Source organism: Cryptotermes secundus, unplaced genomic scaffold (assembly GCF_002891405.2).
Source record: "Cryptotermes secundus unplaced genomic scaffold, Csec_1.0 scaffold840, whole genome shotgun sequence".
Lineage (NCBI taxonomy): Eukaryota > Metazoa > Arthropoda > Insecta > Blattodea > Kalotermitidae > Cryptotermes > Cryptotermes secundus.
In genome coordinates, this window is record NW_019725426.1 from 28,416 (window position 1) to 52,187 (window position 23,772).

General features: G+C 37.9%; 1 protein-coding gene across 1 annotated transcript; it reads right to left on the minus strand.

The window, feature by feature from the left end:
• Nucleotides 1-6,145: 6,145 nt before the first annotated feature.
• On the minus strand, nucleotides 6,146-23,401 carry LOC111863416 (glucoside xylosyltransferase 1). The gene is made up of 7 exons (XM_023849726.2): nucleotides 22,390-23,401; nucleotides 21,998-22,142; nucleotides 21,213-21,347; nucleotides 17,811-18,003; nucleotides 12,759-12,908; nucleotides 9,004-9,176; nucleotides 6,146-6,699 (listed from the first exon to the last, which is right to left on the minus strand). Exons 1-7 carry the CDS (start codon nucleotides 22,653-22,655, stop codon nucleotides 6,553-6,555), a joined length of 1,209 nt encoding a protein of 402 aa, XP_023705494.1. The 5' UTR covers nucleotides 22,656-23,401; the 3' UTR covers nucleotides 6,146-6,552.
• Nucleotides 23,402-23,772: the final 371 nt, after the last annotated feature.

Genomic DNA, 23,772 nt, shown 5'->3' on the forward strand with positions numbered 1-23,772 from the left:
GCGAGCTTGACACTTTAATGACAACAGCGAACACACAAAACACATGCACACTTTTTGAAATTGAACCTGTTTATGAATATTTTCTTCATAAATTCAGATCAGTTTACAGTCCACAAGAACTCTCACTGTGTGAAGGCATGATTGTGTGGAGAGGATGCTAAAGTTCAGATCATACATTCCTGGGAACATCACGAAGCATGGATTGTTTGTATAAATAATGTGTGAAGCTGAATCAGGATTAGACATGACGTGGAGATATACACAGCCAAGGGAAGAAATCTGGAAGACAGTTCTCTGAGTTCTGCAAAATAATATACATCCAAACTGCCACAGTTGTCAAGATAATTTTTATAACAGAGTAAAACTGCGTGAAAATACACTGTGGTATAATGAAGGCTTATACAAGAATTCCACAAGTTCTTCAAACAGAAGTTAAAAATCATGATGAAAGGCAATCACCATTTCAGAAAAAAAGTGGCACAGTTAACCCTAGCTAATCCAGATTAATTGGGTGGAAAAGATCATCCAAATTAACCAATAATCTGGATTAATGATGGAAAGTATAGCCCTAAAAGATAAAAAAAATAGAAAACAAATAAATGGAAAATGTAATAATATAGATAGTGCTGATAAAAATAAATAAAAAGATATCTCTGCAGCAATTTGTTCTTCTGTCAAGCTGAAATCCAGGCTGAAGCCAATTTTGTATATTTTCTTTGGTGGGTTCAGTCTTTCAGCTGCCCTCAACAGTCTAAAAGTCCTCTTGCTCCTAAATCCCATGTGCCTTTTAAAGTGTGTACTCAACCAGGAACAGAATTTTTTATATTTTGATCTGGATTAACTGTAACGAAGTTAGCAAACGTTTACTGTACTTCGGCCCAAAAGTGGGGGTGGTGCACATGATTTGTGTAATACACAGGTCAAAGCTGGTGAACTCAGGAAAGAAAGACAGAAAATTGAAGAGGCAATAAGGAAGTCCAGTTGTACTGTAGAATACAATAAACACATGACAGGTGTTGATCAGCACCTAAGTTATTGTTTTTATCCTCAAAAGAAGAAAAAAAGGTGGCCCAAAAATTTGCACTTATCTTTTGACCTGTGCTCTCTTCAATGCATTTTTGTGACAAAACATTAACCAAAATCAAAATGCAAAATACAAAAGGTTCACTTCTGTGGGAAGGTCCTGGTACAAGTTGTGTAACTTTAAATCATGCTATATTTGAGATATTTCAAAACATAATTTAAATCTTCACATGAAATTTGCCACTGTGATAAAAAGATATCACTTCAACATGAATTACCAGTACATCTATTTACAGCAAACATAACAACATGAACACATTGATCAGACACAATAAAGTTTAAGCACACTTCTTATTTAGTTATGTTGTTCCTAAAAAGGATATTTCATTTGTGGGATCTGAGTTTCACATTATCAAGACATTATTGACTTCATTACCAATATTAATATGTCTAAGTATACTACAGCAGGATACAAAATTTTATAAAATTCTTTACATAAATACAATTAAATATTACAAAATAACATGTAGTATAAAACATACAGTTGGTTCATCTGTGAAAGTGGTTATAAAGTGGTCCCGATCAAGAAGTTTATTTCACAGTTTTTTACATCCAATGCACAGCCAGTTATTAACCCTTTCCCTGTTGTGTAATACCACAGTACAAGCTTCATCTTCAGCACTTGATAATTATATGTTAGTCAAAAATTCTGTTTTATGGAACCTTGAGAATCTTCATCATGTTCACAAATGTTGCTATTCAATGTTATCTTAGAACATTTTAATCCAATTCACATTTCCATATCAGATTTCCCAAAGATCAGAGATAATATTATCATCCAATCTATGCACAGGTTTTTAAAGTGATGTCTTCCTAATCAGAATTCAGTATACATCTCTTTTTCCACAGCCTACTACATGTTTCACCCATCCCATCCTTACTGATTTAACAATTTGAGTCTAGTGACTGTACTAGTAATATCTGTCATCTTAACCTTTAACGACGAATGTCATACATATATGCATCGAGCAGCAACCCGTGTTGGCCGAATGTCTTATATATATGACCCAGGACACATGCACTCTTTGGGAGTGCTGACAGTTTGATCTTGGGCTTGAAACCAAAACAAACCCATGCAAGGTCATGTCAGAGGTTCATTTGTTAGCTCTGAACAATGAAATCGTTTATCTCGGTCCTGGTTTCTAAACTATTTACGTTTATATATGACTGTTTATGACCTGGTCAGCCAAATATAGCCCAGCATTGTTCTGAGAACTGAAGAGGAAATATTCCTCGGTGCTTGCAGATCAGTGCTTCCAGAGCATTCAAGGAAGTGTGACGTATTCAAGGATTGGTTGTCAGTGGCAAATCATGAGTTAGGACAAATTATAAATCACTCCGTCCAATGTGACCTGTAAGTTTTTTACTACGTAAAAACTTAACGCCCTTACATGTTTCGGTCTCTGTGGACCATCTTCAGAGGGCAAACATCACTACAAATAGGAAACCACTATCACATAATTTGTTTACACGCAAAGTATGTACACTTATATGTTACAACACACAGTACACAGAATAGAACGTTTCACAAACACAGCAGTTTCCTGGGAATGTAAGTTTTAAAAATGTATAAGATTCCTTGATGCTAATTAAAAGTTTTTATTAAAAGTCACATTATTATTACAGTCATTATTACAGGTCACATTGCACGGAGTGATTTATAATTTGTAATTGTTATTGTGATGGACCGGAATGAAACAAATCAAACTTATCAGTTAGGAAGTCAGTGTTGGATTGTGTAATATTTCTTTTTCACTTAAAAAATTAGTGTCAGACTGTCATATATTTCTTTTTATATTATTTTGTGTCTCGGAAGAGGTATAAACCCACTGAGCCAGTATTACTTTGTGAGTAAAAGACATCTTCGTCACTGTGACATTCCGTATCAGTGTCGGACTGGCACCTTTTAGACTACTATTACAGTTATTATTTTTTATTGCTAGTGGGGTGGGACTAAGTCCCTTGTACTGCTGCCACTTCTGGCCTATTGTACCATACTATTACAGTTACTTTGCATCACTATTTTGCGAGTCTTTGTCAATCAACATAATTTATTCAATTTTGCTGGAAACCCCCCCTCCCACAAGATGGAAACTCAAAAACGTGCCCAATATTCCAAACTTCTCGATGCAGCAGAACTGGAGGAAATATTGATGGAAGAGGAATCTGATGAAGAGTTAGAAGATATCACTGAGTTCACTGAACCTCAAGCAAATATGTTGTTGTCGTCGTCATCATCATCATCAGCAGCAGCAGCAGCAGAGTCAGAGGAAATGGAAATTAGGTTTCGTGATAGAAGACCCAGGGATTCGCCAAAGGTACTAGACATCACTGGTCCTCCAAGTGGAATCAACACATCAGCTGCTCCAAAGATAAATGCACAGTCCTCTCCTTTTTCCATTTTCATTCTGTTTTTCCAACAAATATTCCAAATCTTGTTACAAGAAACCAATAGACATTTCCACCAATTTATGGCATGCCAAGATGCTCTAGGCCTTTCTGTTCAACTGCCTGACGTTACAATTGAAGATATATATAACTTTTTGGCAATAATTATTGAAATGGGCCACGATCAACGGGAAACCCTCAAAGATTATTGGTCAAGAGATGACCAATACTACACTCCATTCTACCGTAACACCATGGTAAGAGACCGTTTCTTCCATATTTTGAGATTCCTACATTGTGAAAATAATGAAGCTCCTCCAAATCGAGATGACCCAGAGTATGAATAGGATCAGGAAAATTGGAAAAAATTTTGATAATCTCAACAACAAATTCTGTGAACTTCACAATCCAGCAGAACGTCTTGCTGTTGATGAAGTCATAGTGTTTTTCAAAGGAAGAGTGATTTTTCATCAGTATATTCCAAAGAAACACAAAAGATTTGGTGTAAAAATTTACAAGCTTTGTGATTTTTTGGGGTATACTTATGACATGACAGTTTATTTGGGCAAACAAAGGCAACTTGCAACAGAAGAAATTACATCTACGCTTGGCATTGTTCTCCAGCTAATTCGAAGAGTATAAAGCTTGGGACACAAAATTTACATGAACAATTATTTCAGTTCTCCTGCATTATTTGACGATCTTTTAGACAGGAAAATAAATTCGTGTGGCACCGTTCGCAATGATAGGCGTGGAATACCACAAGAAATTTGTAAAAATTGCTCTTTTCTGGATATGTAGAAAATTGTATTGTCTTTCAGATTCCTTTTAGTTCATATTTCTATGTTGCATAGAATGGGAAATATGCATTTTTTTCTGAAAGTGTGCAATGATAATTAATTAGGGTGATTTAAATTCTGGCCATACAGGGCTGCTGGCAATTTAAAAGTCCATACGTTAAAGGTTAAAAAACTAAATGCAATACTGACATGAAGTTTTCAGTGTTCAACAGCTCAAGCGCTGTGTAGTAACTGCTTTGTTTGCATATTGAGATACAATTACTTCCCATACAGACAACACATTTCATCTTTCCTGTTTCCTTTCCTAAAGCAGTCACCTTAACAATATTAAGTGGAGAGTACAAATTTTGAAACTTAAGTAAAGTGTGTCATTCAGTTAAACATCAGCAAATATTTACTGAACCAATACAGTTTGTCTATAATGCAACAATATTGTATCATGTAGACCCATTGTGGTCACTACTAGGTAGCGACCACAAAACAAACAGGTTCCCACAGTAACAAGTTCATGCACAACAATAGAGGAACTACTGGAAATGGTGTTTTCTATGCAGTCCTTGCCGAGACATTATAACTGAGACACGTTTAGGAGTGCATGAGTTGTAAGGGAGTCTGTGAAGAGAAGATTTAGTTGGTGGAGTTCAGAGCCAGCTGGCAATGAAGTGGGCGCAGAAGCTGAAGAATCTCCACTGTTAGAATTTGTTACCAAGGAACAACTGGTGAAGACACAGAAGACTGGAAAGACTTAGCATGTGCTGTACTGATTTGTAAAGTGTGGAGATCAGTGATGGTGATATAATTAAGTGTAGTCATGAGCCATGTGTTAAAGTGAGCAATAAATCCAACCTCCAATCCATACCCTGTCTGTCACTCATACATGTGACAATATAATATACATCACTGCAAATAAATATATAATATTTCTTGTAACATTTGAAAATTGCTTTGTTCGTAAGACAGTCTTTTATATTTCTTTAACTGGTGGGAAATTACAGAAACAAAAAAAAATGTGTTGTAGTACTGTGGGTATCTGTTACACCCAGTCTCCAATTAACAATACAAACGTATTCATGAAAAACATTGTATAAGGCAAAATCATGTTAAGCAGACATGAATTTCCCATGAAAATAATTTAACGTAATGGAGAAGTTAAATAATGTTAAGTCACAAAACCAGCCCTGTTGTTAACAACTACATTGCACTGAATTTGTGTTAGTAGAGCTCATGCTAGTTTTGGGCTGGACATACAACAGTTCCAACCATAGCAATGAAAAGGCTAAGAGGTGCTTATTAATTTAATCATTCAGATTCCAGGCTCTGCAATCAATATCAATAATGGTTGCCAACAGTCTGCATTTTATGATTCAAACTGAAATCAAGGTGGAGGATCTGGCAACAGACACTGTTAAATTATATTCACTTTGTGATTTCATAGAATTTTGAAACATATAAACATAATGATGCTAAATTGCATTTCACAAACAAACAACAGTCGATTAGCCTAAATGCTATAAAATATCTGGCATGTTGGTACTGAAATGTAATTCATACTGGGTATTAGTATAGACAGGTTCTTAGATATATAAAAGTGAACATACTCTGTCATCAGTATATTTACCAGGAGTTTCTGTATAAGTTAAGACTGCCTCTGTGGTCTAGCTGTCAGAGTTCCTGGCTACAGATGCAGAGGTCCTGGGTTCGATCCTGGAACTACCAGATTTTTTGAGAAGTAGCGGGTCTGGAACTGGGTCCACTTAGCCTCATGATAACTGGGAAGCTATTTCAAGGAAACAGGAGCTCCAGTCTAGAAAACCGAGATTAACGGCCGCAGGGATCCATTGCGCTGACCACACAACACCCTCTATCTACTAAAGTTGGCACTAACTTTGCCGACAAGCGGCAGTCCCTTGGTCGGTATAGATTGCTTGTGGACTACAGGCCATGGAGTTCCTTCTTGCTTGTTCTGTACGAGTAACAATCAGAAGTGCAGTAAATTTCAGGCAAGCAGAATGCATTAAGCTTTCAGATCTCCCATTGTACATTCATTCTGAGAGCAAAGATGACAAGTAGTGAATGGTTGTGCATACATTCAAAATCTGCAGAATGTACTAGCTCAGACTTTACTAGTTGTACAAGTATATGTTATCTTACAGAATTAAAGTTACAACAGTGGTGGTTATGAAACTGACCACAATATAAATGATCATAACATTTTCCAAAGGAAATCTTACAAAATAAAGGTGATCAATCCTCACCATATTTATCACACCATGCTGAATTGTTATCTACCATATGTTTTCTGAATGAAATGTTGCATTGCTTTTGTGAAGATGTGTTGAATCTTGCCACAGTTGGTGGATGTAGTTAGTTCTAAGTAGTTTCGCATGGTTGAAAACAGATTGACATACAAATCAGTGCCCAACTGGTACTGCAACAAAGAAATTTATGATAATCAATTAATCAGCTGACAGATTCATTCAACAACAAACACAAAATGCAAATTCAGAATACAGTGAAATGTGGTCACAGCAAAATAAAGTACATAAAATTTCACATCTGATCATTAGTGTGCAACCATTCTTGAAAACTGTATGTTGAAATATCACTCTTCACAAAATTTAATAGAACTTCTCTTACGCAACTGGTAAACTCACAAGTAGAAAAAGAGAATTTGCAGTGTCTACAGCATTTTTCAACCTTCTCCATATAGTGGCACACTAAAGTGAAGATCAGTGTCTCACAGCATACTAAACTGCTTATTATTGTGTCCTTGACTGGCCTGGGGTTAAAAGTTTTGAGAGTCAACAAGATCCTATGTGAATGCATGGTGATCTGCATTTGTGAGACAAGCTGCACATCTGAAGAATGCACTGAGCACCAGATCGACCTCCAGCTACACTATTTGGAATGCTTGCTGGTGATACAGAAATCAGTCAACCAAGCGCACCAGATACACTCCGAAGACACAACGGCACTAGCCATACTACCCCACTACACCAGCAGTTAAATGACTACCCACGAACACCAGTTGCCAATAATTCTTTGGTGCACTCCCTGGGCTTTAAAAGAGATCAGTGCACAACTTTCACAGTTCACCATCCCCAATGGCCCAGACATGGTGCCACCCCCCATTGACTGTGATGATGGAGGCAGAATGTACCTCCAAAACATCAGCATCATTATCCACGTCCAACAGTTAATCACCATGTAATCCTAAAGTCATTCTAAATGTAGCTGTATTTCAAAAAGTCTTTTAAGTTCAAAGCATGAAAATTCAGTGAAATCATGACCTAACTGTCCTCAAGGGTTGTAATGTATAACAGTGGATCACAGTGTGATCCAGTTCCTTACAATAAATAAGAATATAAATTTACAGTAACTGGCAACAATTTTGTGCTAAAATTTCAACAAGCTTTATGTTAGTACAATAACATCATTTTTGGATCTGCTTTAGTAAGTTATTTGCATCAGTTTTCCCGTTACCACAGATAACTGACAGTCAACTGTAAATCCTTTGTATGTTACAAACTACAAGTTGGGAAATGTATGCATAGCATAACAATTCTGATGCATTTGCTCACTTTTATTTATATTATATTTCATCATCCTGTTGCACTGTATAATGCAACAATTTAAATTTTAAACAACATTAAATCACATTTAATGTATGGCACAGTTCATTGAATGTTTAAAATGTCTCTAAGATATATGTACATTCAATGTTTATGCTACACGTTTCAGCCATATAGGGCTATCTTCAGGTGACATGATTTTAAAGGAGCCAACCGCACTGTGCACTTGGTCAAATAGCACTCTTAAGGCACGTTGTTGTTATCATTAATTTTTATGACGTGGGATGTTTTCTTCCTATCTTTTGTATTTTGGCTGTTCGTCGTCCCACTGGGTGTGCCACTCTCTTGGTGTGTGTATGTAGTGTTGCTTTTTGCTCCTTCTATGGAAAATAGAACTATAAGTGACACTTTTATTTAATTACACAGGGAACCATAAGACTTACGATAAAGTGTAATGGACATAAAATAGTTGTTTAATTTTCCTCTACAACTCTTGCTCAAAATATTTTTTGCCCCAGTAAATATGTAGTCAATAACACTTAATACAGATATACATGTAAGTCTTCCTATAAACTGTCTATTACTGTTCTCTGATTTTGTCTGAAACTAAAATGTGCGAGTACCTTTACTGTAACTCACAAATATCAAATTTCATGAAAATCCATGCAGCAATTCTTTGAGTTATTATATGCAGATGTAACAGAGACAAACAGATATGGCAAGGTTACTAGGTGCGTCACTGCAACTCCTCATTGTGAATGCACCAAAATAGTAATGGCATGAACATCTTACATTGCCTGAAAACTTCAGGCTTCGGGAATTAATACATATTAGAAAATATCATACACAAAAATACATAAGTATATTTATAATTTCTCCTATCTGGTTTATACTTTCTTACTTTTATCTGCCACATTCTTATGATGTACACCTACTCTTACAAACTTCAGAAGACCTATGACAGACACAACCATTTCAAAGCCAGACTTAAAAATGCAGTGAACTTTGAGAAAAATTCAAGATAATATTCTAGTCTGCTCAATTATTGGCACTGCACACTTCATGGGTCATCCATATTGTGCATTTGGTATTCATTATGAAACTCATAGAAATTTGTAGTGCATGAATTGCTGGAAAGTAAATGAATAAAGTGATTCTACCTCCTCCATTGCTCGGTAGATAGCTCGAAATGCTGGTTGTTTCTCTGCATGAAAGCTGCCTCGACTACCATGTAATACTGCAATGCCCTGAGACTCTGCACTCTTGCATACTGACATGTACATGCAGTGGTCTGGTCTGTAGTTATATCGGCATGGGTAAACATACAGTTTATCTGTACACACATGAAACATGTACATAATAACTCTGCAATGTTTCTACAGTAACAACTCAAATTTCATTACTATTTTTGCAGTCACTTGCTTCTGACCCTTGGCATACTGAATGACATTCTACCTAGTGTAAGGTAGAGATGACCTGTCATTAAGGGCCAGAGGGGTCAGGTTTCACCAACATTTACTGCTTCAATGTATAAAAAGTAGTTTGATGAATTCATAATTTACTTGTATTTAGCATGAAATAAAAGCAGTTTGTTATGATTCTAACATGTTTATGTTATGTATGGCACAAGAAGACATTTCAAAATCCACAGAGAACTTGCCGCAGTTGTAAATTCATGGTGGTCTTTGCCTCAGTGGCCCTGGCCTTAGCTCACATTTCCACAGAAGTTCCTTCCACTTCCTTACAGTACTTGACAGATATCGCACCTTCTCACAAGTCTGTTCTCTTGCTATGGCGCCAACAGAATGGGGCCCTCATAAAATTCCATGTGTATTCAAGTCTTCCCCATATGTCTGAACATCTCTTACTCTCCCTCCCACTACAGGTTCAGTACACTGTGAGAAAAGCATGTGCAGAAACATTTTAGGTTTCCTGCATTATTTATTTGTGTGAGATTAAATAAGACTTAGTGCTTGTGTGCTTATCTGTTTATGTCAAGTGGCAAGTCTCCAATGTGAATACAGCTGAAAGTTATTAGAAATCCCATGTAAATGCTAAAGCACAGAGTTAGCAATAATTTCAAGGATATTACAGCAGTAGAGAAGAATATAATTTCAGTGTTAATACTAAATAGGTATCATATGTGAAAAGAAGCCAATGAAAAATTGTCAAACTGAATTTAAAGACAATTTCAAGACGATGAGGATCAGGAATATCTAGGTACTATCATCATCAAAGACCCTGCAAGAGAGATGTGAGGGGAAACAGCTGGTCCAGCAATAGTCCCCTTTTAGGCCTGAATGCACCCCTGCTGAAGCACCTGCAGTATACGAAGGGGGGCCCAAAAATAACCGGAAATGACCTGTTGCGCGCGCATGCTTTGTAGTTACGAGTTGTGCTGCTAGGTGGTGTTAGCTGGGGGTCTCCCGCGACTGTTAGTGAGCTGGCGTCAGTCTGAGTTAAGTGGTTTGTCTGTGGTGCTCTGTTGTGTGCGTTCCTGTTTCAACCCTTTGGCGATTAGTGAGATGGCCGACCAGAAGGAACAAAGAGTGTGCATGAAATTTTTCTTTCTGTTAGGGAAAACTGCACTTCACTCTTGAAGTCGCGGCAAACATTCACGCGGTTTTCTCTATGGTCATCTCCGAGCAAGCGAGGGACAAATTTTGCAGACACCCGTCTCATGTGCAAACCTTCGGTTAAAATTCGCTGGACCGTGCTCCATGAGATGTTCGTTTCCTCAGAAAGTTGGTCAATGGTATTTCGATGATCTTCATCAATTTCACGCACACTCTTTGTTCCTTCTGGTCGGCCATCTCACTAATCGCCAAAGGGTTGAAACAGGAATGCACACAACAGAGCACCACATACAAACCACTTAACTCAGACTGACGCCAGCTCACTAACAGTCACGGGAGACCCCCAGCTAACATCACCTAGCAGCACAACTCGTAACTACAAAGCATGCGCGCGCAACAGGTCGTTTCCAGTTATTTTTGGGTCCCCCCTCGTATAATCACTGTCTGTTTGTTCATCTGTATAGTTGACCCCTGAGCAGTAGGGGGCATAGATGAGTTTAACAGGATCTGACTCCTCCTTCGACCCAAAGGGGCACTGTATTTCTACCAAAAGGAGTAAGGTGTTCAGATGCATTCCATAATGGGGTGCAGTCTCTTTGATTAAAATGTTCATGGCAACACAAAATTAGCCTAAAATTTAAAAAAAAAGGATACTGTGTGGTGACATAAAGTAAACTCTTGAAACACGAACATTTAAATAACAACATGAACTTCAGTCACTTTACTTCAGTACTGGCACTGAGAGTGACATGGACTTCATTGGTCCTGGTGCCATCTGTTTTGACAGTCATGAGCCACCATTCATGTGAGGTTACATAACAATGAATGATGGTATCATTATGCAAAGTAGCTGCAGTAATTCATTTTAAAGTAGTATAAAAGCATTTGGCTGGAGCCAATTTGTAAAATCATGAAAAACCCTGGGACAGCCTATGCACCAGGATTCAAACATGGAACCTCTAGAATACAAAATAAGAATACCCTGCCATTAAGGGGCCCAAAAGTTCATAAAAATCATAAAAGAACTCAATACTGGACCACACCATGAGCTAACTCGATTCAATGAACATAGTCACAAACTATGAGTACTTATATAATAACCATTTTAACATTACCCTCTCACCTATGCTTAGTTTGACAAAGTGGTCTTATACTGTGACGTTTTCCAAGAAATGTTTTGTATGAATTCTCGTATGTAGTGGAAGGATGAGCAGGAAGGAATTTAAATGCTAGTTTATTGTTTATTTTGTTCTTGTGGTACTCTCATCAGTTCCCCTTGGGCTACTGTTTGTATCTTAACATTTTAGGGGAGCCTGCATGCCACCCACATGTGAGAGCTATGCTGGTAGGGCACAAGCTAATGGTAGTCATCTGTGATAGACAGGATGAAGGGTAGGGACCATAGAAAAGGTAGCCATAGATTCTCCAGTTTAGGAGGTTGGATGTGAAGATAACAACCTCACTTCAGAAAGCAATGTATGTTATGAAACCCAATGATGGATGTCAGGTGGATAATTTAGTGAACCAGTAAGGACAGGCTGGATAATACAGACTGCTTTATGAAAGCTGAAAGTGAAGTGTGGCGAATCCATCTTATTTTGTATTTTGGTTATTCAGACCTGTTATGGATATAAAAAACAGAATCTTGTCAAACTCGTTTTCTATTCTTTTTGTGGGGGGGAACCTGTTATGTGATCTTCCCAACTTCTTTTGCATTGTTCCATACATTCTTATATTTATGGAACCTGTAGTTATTTCACAATTTCTTCATTTCTTTTATGGCCTAAATTATGTTTACCTCATTGTCTTCATAAATGTATCTTTGCTGATAACAATCTTCCTTATCATTTATTAGTGTCACTAATTCACTAGCATAATATAATGCAAACAATTGGTAAGACTATTGGTAGGACTTCTTATTGCTTTCAACATACTGCATAAATAGCACTGGGCTGAAATGATTATACATGATAAATGGGTGAAGATAAGGGAAATGTGACAGAGAAAGCCTATTTTAAAGTACTATCCAAACACAACTGAGGAATAGATGAAAATCATAAAAAAAACCTGAGTCAAGATGTGCCTCAGGTTAAGCATTTTAATCATATTCCTACCAAATGTCAGTCAGACTACTGTGCGTAACACTAAATGAATCTCAAAACACTTACCTGAACATGTAATCAAATGTACAGAATCATAAATCAAAATCTTCAAATTCATAATAAACAGAGCATTAGGAAATTTAGTTTGTATGAGACACAAAATGGAGGAACTCAAGAGATCAAACTCCTTTCTTACAAACATGCTGCAATAATATTATTAGTAATGCACATGATTACCTGGATGAAAATGAAATATAATATTGATGATATCCTGATCACCCCATGTGATTTTCAATTTATACTCTTTGTAAATTGGTACAACATAGTTAGTCCAACTAAATGCTCTCATGCGTGTGAGATTCATCAGCATGACACCAGAGTTCACTCCTGAAACACACAACACAGTACAGTAGTAATGGGTGAAGTTAAATGAATTCCTTAACCCTTAGTACATTTAGTAATATTATAGAATTTCAGGTAGTACATTGTAGCATAATTGGTTGAGGCATTATGCTACAAGGTGAAAGGTCATAGGTTCAATTGCCGATGAGGTCATTGGATTTTTTCAATTTATGTAATCCGTCCAGCTACACTATGGCCTTGGGGTCGACTCAGCCTCTAACAGAAATGAGTACCAGGTATTTCCCTCAGGGCTAAAGGGTGGCCGGTGCACAAGGCTGACAACCTTACTGCCATCTATGAGCCGATTGGCTAGAGAAAATGTGGATGCCTTGATGTCTCACTACCCTATTGGATTTCACTGCCTGTTAAAAGGATTCCTTTACCTGTTACCTTTTATTTGTGCCTAAAAATTAAATTTGAGTACATGTTCCTTTGTTTCAGCACTTTCTGTTCATTCATTCATTCATTCATTCATTCATTTGAAAACTGGTGTGCTTGTAATGAACTGAGCAAATGGATGAAATATTTTCACCTGCTTATTTTCATATTTCCTTTTGCTTAAATCTATTTATATGTGTTAATGAATAGTAATTGTCACTGATGATCTTTGGAAAGTCTTGTCTATAATGATGCGTAAAAGAAGTTAACTACATTATTTCAGAACCAACTTTCTGGTAATTTTAGTCTCTGCCAATACCAATATATTGGTAACTTGAACTTTATGCGGCAACAATGCTGACAAAATAGGAACCAGGTAGGCAGTCCAAGTCACATTAAAGTGTTCAAGAGTTCAGTTTGGCAGAAGAAAACAGTGACATGATAGTACTGACAACCTGTGACCTGATAAAAGAATATGAACTGAGAGTTAACCAAAGCCACAGGAATTAACATACATATACTTAACTAAAGTGGGAAGCACAACAGACCACTGTAGGTCGCGGTGCAGGGGCCAAGATGGTCCACCCCTTATACATTCATTCATAACTAAAGTGGGGGCATGTGGTAATGTAGTTTGTTGAGGCACTATTCTACAAGCCAGAATGTGGCAGGTTTGATTCCCAATGACATCATTGGATTTTTCAATTGACTTAATCCTTCCAGGCGCACTATGGTCCAGGGGTCAACAGAGCCTCTAACAGAAATAAGTACCAGAAATCTTCCTGGGGTTAAACAGTGACTGGAGTATAAGGCTGACAACCTCACTGACATCTGTGAGGTGACTGTCTAGAGAAAATGTGGGAGCCTCGATGTCTCACAACCCTAAGGGCTTCCACAGCCTGTTACAGGGATAGCTTTTCTTTTCACCTTTTATTCATAACGGAAGTTGATACTTATTTGAGGATGGTTGCCTTCCTTGTCAATATCACAATGCTGCTTAAGCTTTAAAGAAGGAATACGAGACATAAGAGATGCAAGGCACAGAAAAGTTAAATTCTACATACACTAGATAATGAGGGCCACCAACGTCAAGTGTATGGGTTCTGTATCACTAAACAATTCATCATATGTGGCACAGCACTAATGAAGTATGAAAGACCCTGTAGTTAGATACCCATAGTGCTAGAAAATACAGTTACTAAAAATGTAATCTGTTTTGTCTGATGACTACAATTTCTACAACAGAGGGAAGTCTAAGAATGTTTATTACAACTTCAAAAAATACTATATATATTTGTGATATAGCAATATCAATGAACAACAATTCCAGAAACACCCCAACTAAGGATTGTAATGTTGGAAAATAACAATATATTCAAGAATATAATCATTTATGATGTGTACAATCACTGTCAAAATCTGTGTATGTACTGATAGTCAAAAGTCAGCAACAATACAACAGTACTAGGTAAAGGTAAAGTTGTCTCTGTGCTTAACTATTTAAGAACTACATCATGAAGGTGTATGGGGGAGTGGATGTGCAGATCCACTCAAGATTCAGATCACCTTTTAAGCACACAATGTGTTACATAGCACTTGCAAATCTGATTTATAAATTTAGCAAACAGGAAGTGATGAAATTTTGTCGGTGTATTCTGCTGGGATTTCAAGGCATGAAAAACAAATAAAATTTATGAAAGCAGCAGTTTTAACAGATCATCTAGAAATCCAGAATAAATGTGGACAGTTATGCCCTACAGCATGTACGAGGGTCGTACTGAAAGTCATGAGCAACAATTTCTTGTAAAGTAACATGCTTTATTATTGACAAACCAAATACACCACCTCAATCTACAGACCTTTCTTTATTTTTCCACATAATCGCCACTTCTTTGTACACATTTCTCCCAGCGTCCTGGGAGTTTGAAAATTCCCCTTCTGTAAAATTTTGTTCCAGTCATCCGAAGACACTGACGCACTGCTTTCTGAATTGCCTCCCTTGCTTCAAAACGTTGTCCACGCAGCTGATCCTTCACAAATCCGAAAAGATGGTAGTCGGAGGGTGCCAGATCAGGGCTATAGGAGAGGTGTGGAAGAACTTCCCACTCCATCTTTGCAGTTGCTTCCAATGTGACTTCTGTGGTCTTCAGTCAATAACCGCGGGACCCAACAAGCACAAACTTTCCTATATCCCAAGCTTTCAATCATCTCCTGTACTGCACTGTGCCCTATTCCAAGTTTTCGGGCTATTGTGTCCACAGTCACACGCCTGTCATCTTGAATGATCTCATCCACTCTTTCCTTGTTGCATTCAGTTGAGGCTGTTCGAGGACGACCGCTCCAAGGCTCATCTTCGATGCTGGTGTTCCTATTTTTAAATGTTTCACCCATCTTTGAACACTGCTCGCACCCATGCACACACTTCCATAAGCATGCTGAATTCAGAAAGCAGTGCATTAGTGTCTTTGGATGGCCGGAACAGAATTTTACAGAAGGGGAATTTTCAAACTCCCAGAACACTGGGAGAAATGTGTACAAAGAAGTGGCGATTATGTGGAAAAATAAAGAAAGGTCTGTAAATTGAGGTGGTGTATTTGGTTTGTCAATAATAAAGCATGTTACTTTACAAATATTGTTGCTCATGACTTTCAGTACAACCTACGTAATATATAACCAAACTAAGAAGTGAATGGTTTATTGCACCATGTTTCATTTGAGTGTATGTATTTTCCAGAGATTTATTGCCATGACAGTTTAAATGGTCTAACTGAAGCAAGAAACCTATCCATCTAACTTCCTCTCTCTCTAATCAATGAAGTGCTGGGCCAGAGATGAAGCTCCAAACTTAAAGACTGGGGATGTGATAATGTGATGCCTGGTCAGAGCCATCACAATCCCCTCATGATGATTAGCTGGAGAAAACTGAAGAAATGTGCAGAAAAAATTGCTCGTGCCACTTTGTCCACCATGAATCCCACATGAACTCACCTGGGATTGAATACAAGGCTTCACATGAAAAGCTAACATCTAACCATCTAAGCTACAGCATGAAAGAAACCTAAATACTATAGCATGTAGACCAACTACTAAATAAGGACTCTGTAAACAATGCCCATTATTTAGCAACAGATTCCTAACATGCACCAATGGACTAACTGGGAAGCAGTGTTTTCTGCGCAGTCCACTAAGCAATAAGTGAACAACAACAGTTGAATGGTGTTTTCTGTGCAGTCCATGCCAAGATATTATAAGCAGAACAATTAGTGAGAGTTAATGCAGTGCAGAGAAGTGAAGAGATGGTTGGTGAGTTAGTGAGTTCATGAGAGAAATGCAGTTCAGTTGTTGTGGACTGTTGCTGTTAGAAGCTGGTAGCTGAGGCACAGGAATAGTTCAGAACCAAGAGTGTGGAGAATGCCTGTCGTTGGAAGCCATCACCAAACAAACATCTGGTGAAGACACAGCGGACTGAATAGACTTAGTGCATGCTGTAGTGAACTGCAGAGTATGTGAATTAGCAATAACACTTTAGTTATTTGTAGTCACGTTCTATAACAGTTCAATAAATCCAATTACCAATCCAAACAATGTCTGTAGTAACTCTACTATGTGACAATACATTTTCTTAATCATATCATGTGAAGAGTACAACTGTCATAATACCTCAGACTTGCTCTCCTTAATGAGAGGGACTGTGTATGGTATCTTGGATAGAGTAATAATATACTCATCTAACAGACCAGTCAACTGATATTTTCAAGCTTGTAACTACCAAAGTGCAGTATTCGGTGTTAATCTTCATGGAGTATAAATGCACAAATCTTGAGCCAGAATCTCTTTACAATGAGGAAACCTAAATTATATAATAGAAACAAACTCTTCCTAATAAAGGGTAATTATGATCCTACATCATGGATTCAACTGGGAAGTTGTCCACATATTCTATGCTATCTTGTGACGGCAGAGGTATTCTAACAAGTCAATTTTCCATCCAAGGAGTCCTACCAAGTTTCAGAGATTACATCATAATTGAGTCTCAGTTGGAAGAGGAGAAACAGCTTACTCCGCACAGACAGAAAAAGAAGAGTGTGTGATACTATACTGTATAAACTTACTTGAACATGTGTGTGTTATACCACAATCAAAATTTACGTCATTATTTTAAAATATCATGATTGGTCATGTTTTACGCAGAAACTGCCTTCTAAAAGAAGCTATCGAAGGAAAGATAGATGGGCGGATAGAAGTGACAAGAAGACAAGGAAGAAGACGTAAGAAGATGCTGGATGACCTTGGGGACAGAAGAGGATACTGTCATTTGAAGGAGAAAGCTCTAGATCGCATTAAGTGGAGGAATTGTTTTGAAAGAGACTGTGGACCTGTCGTCTTGACAGATTACTGATGATGATGATGATTTTTAAATACAGGTTCTCTCTTGTAAAGCTAATTAGGTATGTTTTGAAAGTGTAGCTGCAGTTAACAACAAAATGGGACTTTAAGAAAAATACTTACCTAAACGTCCATAGTATGGGTGTTTGGCAAAGCGATTGTACCAGCCTGTGTTTGGATCTTCATGCTCTGGTGTAAGTGCTGCCATCTGGGATGCATTCATTAGGTCAAAATGTCTCCAAACATCTTCTAAAGGGCCAAGAAATAATGTATCCGTATCAACATAGAGAAGAGAATCGACATCACTCAACACAGTCTGAAAATCAGCGAACAGGTAAGACATGTATTTAATTCCATTTTGGTATCCATAAAAATAATGTGATGTATTGGCGCTATGCAGGAGCTGTTGAGCCACAGGGGCCTTGGGGCATGCGCGCAACATGAAAGTTGCAGACTTTATCGGCGTGTTGCTAGGCGATAACTCTGTGAACGCTTGGATGATGCAACAGGAAGTGCGAGTGATGTCACATACCCCCACTCATCCCATTGCTGCGCGACATTTGGTAAGCACCCCTCCCCGCTAGGCTGTGACGTCATGCAACGGTAGGTCTCGCATTGCTAGGCAATGCATGAGTAGACACACCTGAGAGCAATACCTGATATCTGTTGCCGGGCAGCAATGCGTTTTCTATGTGGTCCGTGCCGAGCCTATATAAGGAGCAGTATACACTATTCAGGCAGTATTGAGTAAGAGCTGTTACGAGCAGTATTGAGTATTGAGCATGAGTTACAAGCAGCTGAGAGTGATGGAAGCAAGTGCTGTGGAACCAGGATTGTCAAGGGTGATTTAGAAGACTTTATGTGTGCAACAGTGCAGTGATATTGGAAGTGTAATTGGAAGATCTCATGTTCAATATCGGGACTGATTTGAAGTGCCAAGTCCTGTGTTGAGATACAGTACCTGGAGAGGACTAGTGGTGTGCATGCAACAGTGGCTTATGAGGTGTATGTAAAGCAGCAATAGCGCTGTGATTTGAGTGTAACTGAGAGAGTGCTTGTAACCATGCTGTCAATAAATCCAATTATCTGAACCAGAACCCGTCATTTTGTCACGCATACCTCCTGCATGTGACAATAAGTTTAAACAAGTACACACACAAATACAAATGCATAAATCAGGCGTGACCAATTTATAGCCCACAGACAAGACACTACTCATGGAACCTCTTCATATGGTCCCTTTAATATATCAGTAAATAGCTTACAACAATGGTGTGGCAACTGGAAGTAAATGGACTTTGCTCCACAATTCAGTATCATGGTATTTGTTTGATTTTGTGGTGTCAATCAATTTTATTTTGCAGAACAGTAGGTTCATTATTTGGTATGACTACTATGTCAAGAACAGTCACTAAAGACAGATGGCTCAGACCACTCAGTGTTTTATTTAAGATAGCAGTCAGTTTCCTCAAAGTAGTGTGTGACTGCTCATATCAATCAACAAATACTGCAAAAATTATCAATTAATGGTGCAATTACCATCCCACCATCCATAACCACTCTCATGAGAAATTTTCTGTACAATCGTTACTCCCCAGCAACAGCACTGTCACTTCATGGAAATACTTTGAACTCTGAAAACATTATAAAAGTTGTGGTGTCAGCTGTAAACCTCATTCAATCTTGCGGACTTAATCATCACCAGTTTTCAGTTTTTTGTCAGAAACTGATACTGAATATGGGCACATCTTGTGCAACACAGAAGTCTGAAGGCTAAGACATGGGACATTGTTGAAATGTACAGCTCTGAGGCTAGAAATAAAGATGTTCATGAATGAGAAAGGCAAAGTTGTGAAGTTAGTGACAAAAAGTGGCTTTACAATTTGCCAGAACCATGTTAAATCAGTCACTACCACTTAAACAGATTTAATACCAAATTTCAAGTTAAAAAAAACTGATTTGTGATATGTGTGGGACTGTCAGAGCTTCCAAGTTTCAGAAACAGTTTACAAAATATTAACCTGTGTCATTTTTCTTCTGGAAATTTGCTTCTTAAGGACAAATCAGTAAGTGTTCCCTTTCCAAGGGTCTGTACTGCTGAAAAGATTGATTCCTTCATTGAGAATTTTAAAAAGCAATTCAATAATTTTCATAGCAGATATACAAGTGAACAGAACTGTTTATGCATGAAACAAAACAAATCAAAGTTCCATTCAAGAAATAACCCATTTGCACTTAAATTATGTAATGCAAACTGGCACTTAAAAAATGAGACCAAATGTTCATTGTCTTGTGGACCATACACAGGTCAAAGTTTCACATTAATAAAGTAAGTTAAGTCAGTTATTTTTACTAAAATGTTGAATTTTGTGTTGGTTAGTTATGGGAGAAATATCTGAATGCTCCAGCCCATGCATCTTTCAATGTAGCCCACCTTCCTGAAAGGTTGACAGTCCTGGCATAAATAATGAGCATATCCTGTTATTTTATTCACAGGCAGGCTTTATACGTGAAATAAATACAAATATGGGAACACTGATTGTAAAAACAATGTTTCACTAGTCTTTTTCCAGACTGCTCAAGTATAACCTGACTGTAATGAAATCTCACATAACAAAAAACAAACTCCATGGCCTGTAGTCCGCAAGTGAACTATACCAACTGAGCGACTGCCGCTTGTTGGCGAAGTTAGTGCCAACTATTTTTCTTTTTTTTTGCAGATAGAGGGTGTCACGTGTTAGTGCAGTAGATCCCCATGGCCATTAATCTCAGTTTTATAGACTGGAACCACTATTTCCTTGGAATAACTCCTCAATTATCCTCATGAGGCTGAGTGGTCCCCGTTCGAGACCCACTACTTCTCAGAAAATCTGGTAGCGCTGGGAACCGAACTTGGGACCTCTGGATCTGTAGCCAGGAACTCTGACCACTATACCATAGAAGCAGTCAATAAAATCTCACATAGTCACAACAATCTACGCGTAAGACAATGTTCTCTTTTATTGGTGGGTTTTCTGCTCCAAGAACAGATTCATGCAAGTGTCTAGACTGTGAACTTGCATAACTCTCTAACATAATGATGAAGGATTTGTGCAATCTAAAATAATGCATACACAATACATCCAGTAATTGTTGTTAAGTGCATAAAGTAAAAAGTAAAATTAAAGCTATCCCTGTAACAGGCTGTGAAGGCCCATAGGGCTGTGAGACGGTGAGGGTCTTACATTATCTAGACAATCGGCTCAAAGATGGTGGTAAGGTTGTCAGCTTTATGTGCCAGCTACGCTTTACTCCCCAGGAAAATTAATTAATTAATTCCTGGTACTCATTTCTGTTAGAGGCTGAGTCGACCCAAGGGCCATTGTGCAGCCGGAAGGATTAGGTAAACTAAAAAATCCAGTGACCTCATTCGGACTTGAACCTGTGACCTTCCAGCTTGTAGCATAGTGTCTCAACCAACTACGCTACCGCGTGCCCCTAAGTGCATAATGATGTTAAAATTTATTTCAATTTATTAATACTTACAGGCAAGAAAAGTCTTTGAGAGGCACAAGGTTTGAACAGTTTCCTCCACTCATCCGTATTCCCCTGCAGAGGGAAAGTGATTGGAAGAACCTTGTATGTAAATGAATGGTTTGTTGATGTTCTCCAAACATTCAGCTGAAATATGAACAGGAACAACAGTTAAAGGATGCTGAGACAGCAACTTCTGCCACTGAGAAAGAGGGACAGAAAGGATTAGACTTAAAAGGATTAAAAGTATCAGATTATCCTATACAAAAATCAAACTATCTCACAGTCATTTTACAAATTGTGTTAAAACTCATCCCATTAATGAGATCAAACAGACAGAAGCATGTCCCCTCTCCCTGGATTTTTTTTTTGGAAGAAGATAACATTTGAGGGGAGGTGATATACCAAATGGTGATAACAAAAATCAATCAAAACTCAATCAAAACGAAGACAGCACACACACACATACCCAGCAGGCCCAGCAGTATAACACACGCAGTCACAGGAGCAAGACACAACACAAAGCACAATACACACATGAAAGNAAAATTAAATTGTTTTAAAAAATCAGTATTCTGAATAGTCTAGTGAAATCTCAGAAGTTGTCTTAAATGGCTTAAACTTAAGTGTGTAAGTACATTTTTTGGCTTTCTCCTTTGGTAAAAATCCTGGTGGAGTCCACACACCCTCTAGAGCATTACTGTTCTGTTCTTCAGATCTTATCAATATCAAGTTTTGCAGATAAACTAAGCACAGGAACTTGTTAACAATAATACATTCAATGAATAAAATTCAACCTTTTCCTTGAAGCTTGCAATCAGAGGATCATCAGCAAGGACAATGATGTTCAGTGGTTTCTGAGTAAAAAGGATTGCTGACTTTATCATAACCAATGTCTCTGATAGGCGATCACCACATGCCACAACTGCCAGCACAATCTGACTGTAAAAGAAGAAATTAATAGGAACTGAATACGTTCACAGCAATCAGTACTTCCCCAATCACCAGTATCCAACAGAAATCAAATATCTGTCAAAATGTTAGGTATGTGAGGTCATGTTAAACTATTACTGAATTATTCTGGCAGTAAAATCAGAAAATTTCCCACCCTGAGAGAAGATGAGAACATTTATATGTTCAGTTGTGCCCCTCGCCCCTTCTACACAACACACTATTTACGAAGAATTACCTTCCTTGCATAGAGTTTTTGTACATATGAAGGCGGCTTCCAAGTTCACCATAATTCTGCAAGCTTAATAACTCTTCATTAGACTGTACCTCTGAGACACCAATAAGTTCCCTTCTGTTATTACTTAAACCGTCTGTCCATACAATTTGATTCGAGAGTCCGGCTTGTGAGGAGTTAAAATAATTCACAATAACGTAAAAAAATATTACGCTAAGAATTGAAAAAATAATTACAAATCTTGATATTGATTTCATGCTCCTGCACATTTAGCACCGGGGTAATATTTATGCTAATACTTTGCATTTCAATTATTATACTTCATTTTATAGACAAATTAAAGCACCCACAAACAACATGCATTTAAGATTTAGGATGGCCAATTAAGTATGCGGCAAGAATATGTACGTAATGAAAGTGAGTAAATTATATATCATCAAAACTCTACAGTACTTCAACAAGCTAAAAGTCACACTTCGTATGTGCACTTAAACTCTTCTTAATATTCCTAATACTTGTGAAATAATATTTATTGGTTGTCAATGACCGTCAATGACATAGGTTGGTAGCACTGAGAAAACCAGGACGACCAGGACAGGTAATTGCAGGCATTGCTGGACTTTGTGGGCGTTGGAGGGGTTACGCGAGTTGTACGGTTTGTAGGTAACGGTAGGTCCGGTAGGTGATCTTAAGACAGCATACATAGAACAGAGCTATTATCACGTCCAACAGATTAAATATGGATATTTAACTGTATTTATGTTCAGAAAGCAAATATCTCACACTTCGGCATATTTTCCCCGTAGCATTAATATATTTCAATAGAACTAAAACGACTACGAATTTCCAACACAGAAAATCTAAAATATTTTAACATCCCTTCCTCTAGCAGTTAACCGAATATTTCAATGCTTGTAGCAGAAGTTAGAACAATTGATAATTTGGAACTTGGAAACTCGGGAATGGGGGGCGGGGACGAGGATGACGACGACTAATACACACGGAATGCTACGAGGACCCCGGTCTGCTACCAGTACAACAACAGAGCATTACTTACGACGAGAAGGCGTAACGGCTTGGCATCTATCGAGCTATCGAGCGTCATAAGCACGTGGAACTTCCATGGAAAAGTAAGGCAAGGTCCGCAACGAACTTCATGTAACCGATACAAATTCTGCCCACTAAAATATCCATTTATGGGTTAGAAAACGTAAACAAATGAGAAATTAATCAGACTACTTTTATTCCATACTGCTTGCAAAGGTAAAATGTAAAGTTGTAACAAATTAAGCACTACGTCATGAAGACGTATGGGGGCGTAGATGCATAGATCCACATTTTCTTGACATCGGCATTAGCTGGAAGTGAGTGGTCAGCTTCATGCAC